The 13,068-nt window shown below is 45.0% G+C and overlaps 1 protein-coding gene across 1 annotated transcript in view; it reads right to left on the reverse strand.

Moving 5' to 3' along the window:
- znf827 (zinc finger protein 827) overlaps positions 1-11,781 on the reverse strand; it is a 66,499-nt gene extending 54,718 nt beyond the window's left edge. Inside the window, exon 1 of the mRNA XM_056586345.1 lies at positions 11,442-11,781. Coding sequence (XP_056442320.1) covers positions 11,442-11,484 — 43 coding nt within the window. The 5' untranslated portion in view covers positions 11,485-11,781. The remainder of the gene's footprint in view (positions 1-11,441) is intronic.
- Positions 11,782-13,068: the final 1,287 nt, after the last annotated feature.

The following is a 13,068-nucleotide window of genomic DNA, read 5'->3' on the forward strand; positions in this document are numbered from 1 at the left end:
AGGTGCCATTCCTAGAGGTACACCCCTTACTGTCGGTATGAACGTATCGCCGTGAAAAATACGCAGCCTTCCTTATCGGGTGGATTGAGAAAATCAAGAGTCAGCCCACCTGAGGGATTTCAATGCAGGAAAACCACTGTATGTTATGCATGTAATTCTGTACCCAGTAATTCTGCTGCGTATAGGTGGTCTCTCCCGTACTAAAAAAGGCCCCCTCTGATTTTCATCGGCTCCATTGCCCTTTCCTACAAGGTAACCTCACCCTCTTCCATTGGTGCATTGTACTTGAACTGTGGTTTCTGATGGTCACAGGGAACTAGAGGAGCCAGAAGGAGGTGCTGCAGGGAAAGGAGGGAAAACACTTTGGTGTATTTTGAAGGCCACCACTTCCCCCCCTCCCCCTCATAAAGTGGAGGGAGATTTGTGTGTGCTGCAACCTCAACATGGCGTTTGCAGTCTGCCATTGATTTCAGCCATCCTCCAAAAGATCAATAACCATTTAAATGTGAATGCATTAATAAATAGTTGTTACAGCTTTTGTCCACCATTTTATTAGTTGAACTTCGCTCCTCCTACCTTCCCGCCATTTCTAATTTCAGAAAGAAAGAGAGTGAAGGAGAGAGAGATAGAAAGGGAAAGAGGGAGAGAGAGGGTGAGTTAGTATTGAAATGTAGTGTAAATTACCATCTGTGTCTTTCCGGCCTTGGCCTCCGTGGTTTGTGGGTATTTTGGGCGGCGTGCCAGAGGTGAAAAAGGAAGGAGAAGTGTTCTTGGAAGAGAATGAGTCGACTCAGAACCCCAGACCTCTGAAATTCCTCATCGCAGATGGAGCGCCCTTTAACCCTTGGTTTATTTTTCCCTTCCAATTTTAGTTTCTCTGATTTAAAAAAAGAGGGAAAAAAAAAAACAGCGTGCTCATAATCTTTGCTGTATCGTCAAAGCCAAAACTGCTGCAGGCAGAGCAGTGGTGTGTTCAACGTTTTTAATGTTTGTTTCGTCTCTTTTTTCAACCCTTTTTCCTACTGGTTTCACTAATACAAATGAGCCTAACTAGCGTGCACGCATTATTTCAAAACAAGAAATGTCAGGGTGCCAAACGCATCAATTCCTGGCCGTCACATCTATTACCCTGAAATCCAAAAGAGAGCTGCTTTAGAAAATGAGTACTAAAAGAACAGGTCATCGTTGGCTCGGCTGCGCCGTGTGTTTGTTTTCTCACTGAAGATGTTTGTAGAAGTGATTGACTCTTAGAGAGAGGAGGCTCCCTGTAGGAGAACAATGTGTCTGGTGCTACTGTATTGTTTGCAAATCATTCAAGCGGACAAAGGGGACAGTCAAGAACTTACAGAGGAAGCTAAGAAGCTAGGGATGCAAAGGCATCATTTGGAAGGGGAGACAAAGCCATTGAATTGTGAGCGAGACATTTTTGACAGTGATGTCTATTAAAGAAATAACACCGGTGGAGATATGCATGGAGAATAGAGTCATCCGCGTTTTGGATATACTTGGCCAGGATGAAGGAAGCAGAGTAGGAGAGGAACAACGTGAGCCAGCAGCTAAAGCTAATCTTGAGAATTGGGGAAAAGGGGACATGGATGGGGGTGGCTTTTTTCATGGTAGTATTGGGTGGATGGCAGTTTGGCAGAAGCACCCAGGGCAGTGGTGCTCGGATTTAGCCTGTCACTTAGGACAGGGACACTAATCAGGATTGGTCCTGGTGCCTTCCCAAGGAGAGCAGGAACAGGCTGGGGCCATTATGAAAAGATAGGAGAGAGGGACGGGGGGGAGGGATGGGTAGGGACAGAGGGAGGGAGGCAGGGAGATAGAGGGCAGAGAGAGAGGCAGAGAAAGAGAAGGCAGAGCAAGAAAGAAAGCGCGATGGGAAGAGAGAGGCAGGGGGATTGGGGCAGAGAGAGAGGGCAGAGAGAGAGAGAGTGAGAGAGGGGGGCAGAGAGAGCGAGAGGGAAAGAGGGAGAGAGAGAGAGAGAGAGAGAGAGAGAGAGAGAGAGAGAGAATTGCCATGGCACAGCAGGAAATGCTAACCGCTAACCTCATTTACATGCAGGTCCAGGGAGGACAGGGAGGGGGGGAGGGAGGGAGGGGAGCTTATTCCGTTTCCAATCTCCATGTTAAACGCTGGCCAGGGCAGCTGATGGGAATGAGAGGCATTGTTCAGCCCCAAGCCGCTCCCCTCTCCGTTACACCAATACCTGCTGTCCTTCTCCAATTTGATATCAAAGAGACATGCAGTGGGCCCTGCGACGCCGCCACCGCCACACACGCCCCGATCATGACCTGGAATCGATATGAAAACCCGCCGGAACACGCCGCATAGGTGTACGCCAGTGCGGTACCTGCGTGCGGTCTTGTGTGCTTCAAGCAGACACCGTCGTGGGCTTTCTCTGTTCTGCCATAACCAGGTTATGACCCAAGGCTGTCGCATTCAAAGTCCTCTTTCACCCTGCGAGACTGTGCTGTAGCATAATGATTGCCTTGACAACCATCACTTAAAGCCACACGGGTAGGTGGAGGCGCGGTGTCAGGCTCCCCGCTCCACTCTGCCGATGAACTCATTCCAAGCTGCGAGGTACAGCCGGGTCAGACCGCTGAAACTGGAAAAGTGGCTGCTTGCTACAGTCAAATCAAACACAACAATTCCCTTCCCAAACAATTACAGCGGCGGGTTCGAGAAGAGACGTGCGGCATGGCGCGGGTCGTCGCAGCGGTTGGTTCGAGGAGGGAAAAGGGGAGGAGTCGGGGGAAGGGGTTGGGGGAGTAGTGGTGGCACATGCCTAGCTGCGAGGAACAAATGAGCGTTGGTTCTTGTTAAACGGAGGATTTGGGCTAATCTAGAAAATATTCTGACGGAGGGGCAGACACATCCGCTGCTGACCACTCCCCTGTGGAGAACCAGGGATTAATGTGGCGGTAATCTGAACACACAAGACCCCTCGTACGAAACCCTTGCGGAGGGAGGGGAAGCGCAACGACAATCTGGGGCTGTGCCACCTACATTGAATTCCCCTGAGGAGCGATACCTTTGAAGGTATTGGCTGGCTGTTTTGACACCTCTGGTGTATCCCCGCTGCTAGCTCCGACTGCAACAACCTGGGAGGCTGATTAGGCTAAAGCGACAATATGGAACCAAATGTCCAGTGGGAGGGGTGGTGGGGGATGTCGTTATTATCAGGAGGGGACAAATACAGGGTGCCCTTATGCCCTTGTTTTCTTAACGAAAGGATGAAACTGGAGTGTGCCTCTATTTTTACCCTTAATGCACTTGTGTATGCTTAAGCAACAACACCGTGCAAATGGTGATGGGCGCCCCCTCCCCTAGCACCCCACCCATCCCCGTTAATGTCCACGGCAGAATCGGTGTCAGACCCTCATCTGCATTACTGCGCTCATAAATAAACCCACCAACACATTGACAATGGCTCTCAGAAAGATGACTTCACATCTCGCAACGTTTTTTTACTCGTCTGGCTTCTTGTACCGCAGCCAAACACTTACACTCCCTCTCTCTCCTCAGACTTGATATATTGTTTCCCTGGAGAGCTGTCAATGCCTTGCGGACCTTACTATCCTGTCTGCCACTCCTACCCTTCCTGCACTCTTTAATCTCTCTGGGCCATAAAAGAGATCCCATGGCCCAAAAAGCTCTGCTCGCTGCAGCCAGATATAGCCAGGCGTCCGGGGCGAGTTAAACATGTTAGCCCGTGTGCGCTCCTAAGTGCTTGAACATGCAGTCTGAAAACGCTACTGGCCCAGCAGAAGAGTGGTTTGCCTAGCTACTTCACCAAAGGCTAACGACATTCAGGCTTTGCTTTATAGTAGAGAGAGAGAGAGAGGGAGAGAAAGAAGGTGTGTGTGTGTGTTTGCGCATGTGTGTGTGTGTGCTTGCTTGCCTGTGTAAGAGCCTCCTACCCTCTCCTACCCTCTCCTACCCACACAGGAAGTGAGGTCATCTCGTACCACTGCGCCACGCTGAGTACTTTCAGTGAGGGCGACAAGGATCAACGTGTTGGCCAGGTGCCATTTCAAGTCCCTAGCAACATACTTTGTTGAATTATACAGCGTTACCGCTCCATTTCAAAAAAGAAATCCATAGGAGAAGGTGTTTACCTATTCAGACACAGAGACAAAGGGACAGCGTTCTAAACAACCTAAAAAACAGATGCCCTGAAGGCGAAGATCTTTACGTCCTAAACTAAATACCTCCAAAATAACAATCTGGATTTTCTACACCATTGTGGCGTGCTGCCATGCTCCAGTGTGGCTTCGCAGCCCCCCAGCCAATGGCATGTCTTCTAAGACAATCAAGGCAGTTCTTTAATCCTCAACAATGTAATTTCCATCTCTTTGAGAGTAAAAAACGAGACAGAGCCCCACAATAAATCACAACCCTGTTTACAACGGGCGTCTGGCACGACTGGCCGACTTCAGCTCCCTAGACCACCTCCTCCTCCTCCTTTTCCCTCCTCCTTTCCTTCCCCTCTCCCCTCACATGCTCTGCATCCCTCATGCCTGTAAAGGGCTATCCTGCAGGGCCTGGATGTACTTGTGTGGTACAACAACCACTGAGAAACCGCCCAAAGCTCTTAACAGCTCTTCCTCTCAAATTTCTCCCACCTTCCATCTCCACTGCAACCACCAACCAACTCTCTCTCTCTCTCTCTCTCTCTCTCTCTCTCTCTCTCTCTCTCTCTCTCTCTCTCTCTCTCTCTCTCTCTCTCTCTCTCTCTCTCTCTCTCTCTCTCTCTCTCTCTCTCTCTCTCTCTCTCTCTCTCTCTCTCTCTCTCTCTCTCTCTCTCTCTCTCTCTCTCTCTCTCTCTCTCTCTCTCTCTCTCTCTCTCTCTCTCTCTCTCTCTCTCTCTCTCTCTCTCTCTCTCGTAGCTGTACCGGTGAGCTTTTCTGTATGAACTGCTGCCAGCAGAAAGCTTGCTACTCTGGTGAGATTGCTATTACTCAGTGCGAGCAGGGCTCTGTGTAGCCAAAGGGCTGCTCTGTGAGCTGTAGATCTCCATGTTGTGACTTGTCAACACAGGGAAAATCGTTACTATGGCTGAGGCACTCTCATTCCACACAGAAGGGGGATCTGATTGAGCCGAGGCAGGTACTGTAATGGAGGTATCCAGGGGCAAGTCTGCGATACTGGACAACTGTATTGTTAACCGATTTTCCAGCCCTTAAAATCAGGTAGCCAGGATATAGAACCGAGGGGAGGGAATGCTGTCAGAGCAAAACTAAAATACAATTGTCAAACCATGTCAAACTTTTGCCGCTAGTCATCACGGGTCCACCAGCCAATCAGATTTGAGCTCAGATTGCTACTGCTCTTCAGTGCCATTGCGTCTTTGACATTAGAAAGGGCTGATCATGTCGAATATATTCATGACCGAATCTTTTTTGTCTCCACAATACATGTACATTTACATAATTGTGTGATTCTCTGCAATAGTTTTAGTTTCCATATCAATACTATACCAGTTCTTTGAGGAACATAAAAAATGTTTTTCCACATGCATGGCAGAACATAGGGAATTCATTGATAAGCAAAAACTAACTGACACCTGATTATTTTAACGGCAGTGTACTCTAACCAACTGAACCAGATTTCACAAATGCAGCATAGCAGAATGTAGTTTCCAGTTAGTTTCTTTGGGGATGTTTAAGATGCATTTTAAAACTCTGAAGCCGTCAGCTATGACTTAAAGTAACTACCCACTAACAGCCTGTGTTCACAACTGTATCTAACATAGGCTGTAACAATGCCTGTCCGGCCGCCAAGGTCACCCAACTTTTGGCTTTGGCTCGCTCTGCCAGTACACATTTCATCTTGTGGCGTAATGCACTTTCGAGGGAGATATACGGATGATGTGCTGTGGTAGAACTTCCGAATGCACCGATCAACATAGTTTGAATGCAAACGCAGCCCGAAACTGTGTTGTATATGAAATTAGATTGCGTAAACGACTCAAGAGCCGGGAATATAAGGAATAAAAATAACCTCAAAAACAATGGCTGCATTCAAAGTAATTGAACACATCTGAAAATAATTCATATGAATTCAGTAAAATAAGTACTTGTTTTTGTCAAAAAGAAAGAAAGATTAAGAAAAAACATGGATTTCTTGATAAAGTCATGCAATTACTTTGACGGTTGATGATGACTTCAGTCATCAACGCCGGCAAAGCCCTTTGTTTAAACTGACTGCTGTTCTGCATAAAATGAAGATAGAGGGTACTGAATAGGATCACAGGACGCTCCATTTCCTGGTGAAAGCTTTTGATAATTGACTGCGATATTGTCTTCCCCAGATTGAAGGATGAGAAGAGCATTTGGGACTGTAAGGTTAAAATTTCTGGACAAGCTTGAGAAATTAGCGCACAGTGCCCACATGAATAATGCTCTCTTGTTACTTAACAATTACTGTCAAGGTGTCATTGACTAAGCCACTTAACCGGCACAGGTAACACTACAAGATTATAGTTAAGACCGAGCAGATACCCAATGTTGCAGTGTGATTAGCTACATTAGTATAAAGGAAAGCATTGATTAGCATATACCCATGAGGGCTCAGGCCTACCTGGTTATCTTTAGGGCACCATCAAACATCAATAGAGCTGTAAAGGGAATTCTCTAGCTCTAATTATGGGCAATCTTCATTTTACAATCTTAAGAGGGTAGCAGTGATGATGAACTGAGCTGTGAAAACGACATTGTGCCATTTCATAACTTAGTTGTCATTTCAATATTTTTTTATTTCAGATTTCATTTTATTTTGACCTTATGGGAGATAACAAGTCCTCTACATTGTATTAAAGGGCAATTGTTATTTAATACCAATTATCTGTAAGACCACATCGCATCAGAAGTTAAAATCTCGATATTGCTGATTTTGGATGAGACTTTGTTAACTCTGTGATTGTTTTGGAGTCACGTTTGTGTAAACTGCTCCACAAACCAGTAAGACAACAACAGCTGTGCTGCCTACTGCAACTCGACCTATTTGACCGGAGAAGTAAAGTAATATTTAGTTATGGGCATTGATCCAAGCGCTGACACTTTAGCCACTTCTTTGAAAGCGGGCCCATTAAAACTGAGCCATCCCATTTCTTTAATCTACCCCTACACCGCTGCTGCTTACTATCCACACTCCATTCAACTCGTGTGTCAAGTCTCCCATGGTACAGCTAACTCTGGTGTTGGCCAGCAGGTGTGGATGTTCGATGAATACAATTTTCGACATCACAGTCTGATGAAAGAGGCGTCCACCACATTCTCCTTGCCCTTTAATTCATTTCTGAGTAAAAGCCTGTGTATCATTATTCGCTTGAGCTCCAGTTGGGGCCATCGCGGCCCCGGTGCCCGAGCCCCATCAACTCTAGAGGGGAGTGGGGGATGGGGAGGTTGAGGGGTGGGGGGTTCTTGGCAGAAATTCCCCACAAATTTGATGCCAAGAGCGAAATGGAAACCTCCCCTCATTTTCCTTTCCCCTTAATCCAATGTTTTCAGGCCCTAGCCCCGCCAAGGTCATTATAATCATAGCAAGTGGAAGGGAGCCAGTGACCCACCATTACAGTAAGGTATAGAGCCACCCAGACAGAGGCAGCCATTGGCTTGTGAGATGGAGCACAATCCTGTAGCAGACTCCCAATCCCTCCATTTCAAATGCAGACGACACAATGGAGATAAAGGACAGGAAAGAAAGTATCTTTACCAACACAAGCCTGATGTTCGATTGTACTATTATTGAAACCGGTCACCGAATCAGTCCGGAACTCTCTTTTTAATGTGTCTGCATGGTTTCAGGTTTCTGGTGTGTTTATTATACCAACTTGTGCACTGTGTCAATGTACTGTTTCCAAACATGCAACCCGTTGTCCCCTTGACAATCTATTTCAAGCTTACTAATATAATACAATTTGAAGGTGGGGCAAACTGATGCTCTCTTTGATTCAGCATATCATACATTAACGTATGGTGTAATTTAAGGTAAGTAAGTATCAAGTTAACAAATAAGTTAAACGGATCGTACATCCCAAACCCAGAAGAGGGGGTTATTTGTGACAAAAGTACAAGCAAAATAATATCATGTACCGTTGAAGTAGGTTAAAAATTGTTTTACTGTGAATAAACCAACTGGATAACACAAACAACAATACACAGCAAGGTCATAAAGAATGGCAGTTTTCATTGAGGCGCCAAAGGTCATGTTTACTTGTCAGAGTGAGGGCGCCATACTGTACTGTGACCTCCGTGACCAGCTTGTGTACCAACACACACACACACACACACGCACACGCACACGCACACGCACACGCACACGCACACGCACACGCACACGCACACGCACACACACACACACACACACACACACACACACACACACACACACACACACAAGACAGCAAGCAGGGGCAACCCAGACCAGGCTACACAGCCCAATCTCTGAGTGTGTTCAAAGATAAAGAACTTCTTATGTTAAAGGCAGTGTATTATCGTGCCCTTTTTCCCACCACAAATAGAAGAGATTTCCGGCCCGATAGTGGGTTTGTTGGCTGGCACACAACGACGGTGTTGCCAGATGAAAAATGAAAGCCTGCAGTGAATTGAGTGAAATGACACAAGAGGCATCCAAATAAACAAAACAAACAAACAACTCAAAACATATTTCACTGCAAATGTATACTTTTCGGTGAGCTGGTTGAATCAAGAGAGATCAACCGAGTAAAAAAAAATAAGAAATGGGTCATCATAATGACACTGAGCCCTATGGGGAGTGTTTACTTTTTTCACAATGTATGACAAAAAAAGTAAAGAATATCCAGTGATACCGACCAGAGAAGCTCTATGTGCTGGGTTCTGTTTGCTGTTTTATTTATTAATCATTACCAAAAAAAGGTCAAAATGGTTAAGCTTGAATGTAAAAAATCATAAATTCCATGTGAAATTCTTTAAGGCTCATAATTGTTCACATTTTGAAGTTAAGGCATTGTACTAAGCAGTCAGCTGCTGTCCAGTTAAAAAATAAGGCAGCACATAGCTTCCTTATCCTACCGTTCCTATGGTCGTTCAAATAGAGCTAAATTATACTGAAAAAAAGACAATGTACCAGATAGTGATAAGAACTTTTCTAAAAGATCATTCGACTTTCGTGTAGCCTAACTATTCTCGACACGTGACATGGAGATCAACTATGACTACCTACACTTAATATACAGACCTACCTACCTACCTACCTACCTACCTAGTACCTACCTACCTACCTACCTACCTACCTAGTACCTACCTACCTACCTACCTACCTACCTACCTACCTACCTACCTACCTACCTACCTACCTACCTACCTACCTACCTACCTACCTACCTACCTACCTACCCACAGACTTACTTACTTTGCTGCTGCCATGCCTCAATGGAAAGTGAAGATAACTTATGTGTTGCTTGTGTAAACACTACCCCTTCATCCACAATACAGCCGGTCTTGGCTGTATTGTGTACAACAATGAGGAAACAACAAGCTCCTGTGTGTGTGTGTGTGTGTGTGTGTGTGTGTGTGTGTGTGTGTGTGTGTGTGTGTGTGTGTGTGTGTGTGTGTGTGTGTGTGTGTGTGTGTGTGTGTGTGTGTGTCTGTGTGTGCGTGTGTGTGTGTGCGCGTGCGTGTGTAGAGAGAGAGAGATAGTGTACTTACAACATCGTAACATGCAGAGTAAATGAAGGCTTAGTTCAGGGGTTGGATCATGACCCTGCTCTTTACAATCCATGTGTCTTAAATACTCCATCAACTGGACTGGCACTGTCCTAAATCTCTTAAAATTATTTATCTCGCACAAGCGCATACACATACACACACACAAGCGCACACGCACGCACGCACACACACACACACACACACACACACACACACACACACACACACACACACACACACACATACACACACACACACACACACACACATACACCCAGCATCCACCTTTCTATCTTCTAGCCAACTGCTGCAATTTTCCAAGTTCAAACGTGGGTCAAAACCTTACTGTCACATATGTGAATGTTGATGGTGGGTAAATGTTTCTTTTTTACCTACAGAGTCCATATGTGTTAATGTGCAAATGTAAAAATAAAAGTTAGCCGGTTCATTGTTGGAAAAAAGGCACTGTCAACATATGATATTAATGTAAAAAAAAAAACATGAGTGTAATATGTGTCATCCCTTGAAGAAGCTTTTGATAAAAGACAACCAAAAGTGGCTTTTAATCATGGTTGATTTTGTACTGAATACTGCCAACATGTGACATTTAAGAAATGCACAATGTGTCAAGTGATAAACATCGTTTTTTGTCGTTGATTTAAGATTAATCGCCTTAATTATTTATGACATTTCCATTTCCACGGCACTCATTAAGATGTTTGCTTATGCATGTATTGAGTACAAAGTTCTACAGGAGCACAAATGTCACAGGCGGCCAATTCCTTTAATAACCATCATCTCTGCCCATGTCTGAGCACTACTCTAGCGGCCGCAGCGTGTTATTACTCCGTGTCATTATTAAGACTGATAAAAGCACAATACGAACATACAAGCTACGCAGGGTCAAATGCACACGGGTAAATCGACGTTACTCTCACAGACTGTGCATTACGATAGGCGATGCTTATGGCATGTTGTAACACATTTATTACACAGAAACTGTGTAATAAATTGCTGCCATTTCATTTGGCTAACCGCGTTATTGATCGTAGTCTGTCTGCAATGAATGGCTGCAAAGGGAAGGGAAAAAACCTTGAACTTCAGGTGACCATGGCTTTGACATAGCCTGCATGCAGACAACCCCGTCTGCATTTGGGAGGAGGAGAAATACGGTTTCTTTAAACATTTTTCCGACTTTTTGAAAGTCGACGATAGACAACCGCAGATGGGTAGTGAACTGTAAGGCAAAGTTTAAGACGTTTATCGCCGGGGAAATGAAGTTACCAACCGCGTCAAGACAACGCTACGGCTAACTATGAACACTGGGGCATGGGGAGCCCAAGTCTGGCTTGTCTGATCCGACTGACCCTTCATTTTATTGCGGCCAGATTCTCAGATCCTCCCCCTTCTGCCCCGAAAGCGACTAGCTTGCGCGGACAGATCAACTAAAACGCTGGCCATTATTTCACACACGCACACAACCGACACATATGACAACTGACCGCAACCTTTAGAGCAACGGGACCGTAATCGATTATACTCTAATAAAGCCACGTATCATTTATGCACTCACTGGCTAGCTAACGTAACCGATCGCCAACAACATGGCTGCCTCGCTCGGACCTAAAAAAAGAGAAATAACCTACGCCGAGTCTTTGTCTGTTTCACCTCTTTAACCCTAAACTACTGCGCAAAACACACGAAGACCCGGTAAAATCGCAAAAATAGAGTAAAGGACTTACGTGAAGGCAGGCGCTTGGGCTGCTCCTGCTTCCTCCTTGGCATTTTCCCCCCTTTTTATCACATTCTCGTCCTTGTTTTAGGGATAAGAAGAAAAAAGGTTTTTTCCCATTGAGACTACGGGCGCGAGTGATGGCAGGGACTTGGTCGTGCACCTGGCTTTGCTCGGTTTAAAGTGTATTGTTGGGAATAGGAACATAGGCGGAGGAGGTGCCGCTGTTGTTGTTGCCGTGTCTTGACTATGGCTGCTCTCGGTGCAAGTGTGTCTCCGAGCCCCTAACTAACACTAATGCAGGGATCAAAGGGCAGCAACAGCAGAGCAGACACACGCACATACACACACACTCACACACTCTCACACACACACATTCGCGCCTGCGCGCGCGCACACTCTTTCTAGGAGCTCGCCCGCGAGAGCAACGTAAGTACAAGGTGCCCCCAAGCTTTCCGGGTGTATTGCTGAAAATAAAAAAGACATCAAATAATATTATTTTTACGATGGTTTGTTCTAAAATAGCACTATATAAATATTATTACGCAGATATACTCTAGTTAATAATATAAATACAATGTAATAATAATACTAATAATAGTACATAATTATGTTTGTACATGTTTTCTCTGTGAATATGTCTTTTTATTTAAAACAGACACTTTGCACACGATTATTCATAGATATGGCTATTCATCAAAAAATTAACTATACTTAGTTAGAATATATATTTTTATTTTTAATTACCAAAACTAATAATGAAACAAATGAAGAAATCAAATGTACTATTCACGATATTAGATTGACAGTTTCACACACACACACACACACACACACACACACACACACACACACACACACACACACACGCACACGCACACGCACACGCACACGCACACGCACACGCACACTCACACTCACACTCACACTCACACTCACACTCACACACACACACACACACCGGACACACACAAACAAACACTTCTCCTGCTGCTGTTTAAGTGGTGAATCTGTTTTTTTTGTTGTAATCTAAGACGGGAAACGTGTTACAGAATAAGTACAGGACATAAATATTCAAACGATACATATTTGATACATATTTGTTTTAATAAGAATATGCAAACATCAACAAACACTGTTAGTCAAATAGAAAACAGACCAAGATTGACATTTTAAATACGAATATGCAAAAAAAGAACAGTGTGTTAAATGAAACCTGAAAAGAGCCACCAACACATTCCAACATCTAGATTGTGCAAAAAAATACTAATATAATAAACAGTTTAAACGTGCGATAAATGTACACGTAAAAAGAACCACCAACAAGATCCAACAACTAATGCAAAAAAACGAAAACAAAACTATTAAAACTGTATTATAAAAGTGTGTTATGTGAAACAGAGAGAAAGGACCGCCGACAGCATCCATCCATACACACAGAATCCCAGCCCTCCGTCCCCGGTGTTGTGCTGAGCCCTGCTTGTGTTTCCCAGCCTCTCAGATGGGTGCTGGGTGGTTTCACAGCTCCGGCTGTGTCCTGCTTCCTGCTGTTAGACTCCTCCAGGCTGTGTTCTGTTGGCCCTGTCGCGTTCTTTCACACCTCGGCAGCGCACGACCAAGAGAGCTGCGCCTCCCGT

Source organism: Gadus chalcogrammus, chromosome 3 (genome assembly GCF_026213295.1).
Source record: "Gadus chalcogrammus isolate NIFS_2021 chromosome 3, NIFS_Gcha_1.0, whole genome shotgun sequence".
Taxonomy (NCBI): domain Eukaryota; kingdom Metazoa; phylum Chordata; class Actinopteri; order Gadiformes; family Gadidae; genus Gadus; species Gadus chalcogrammus.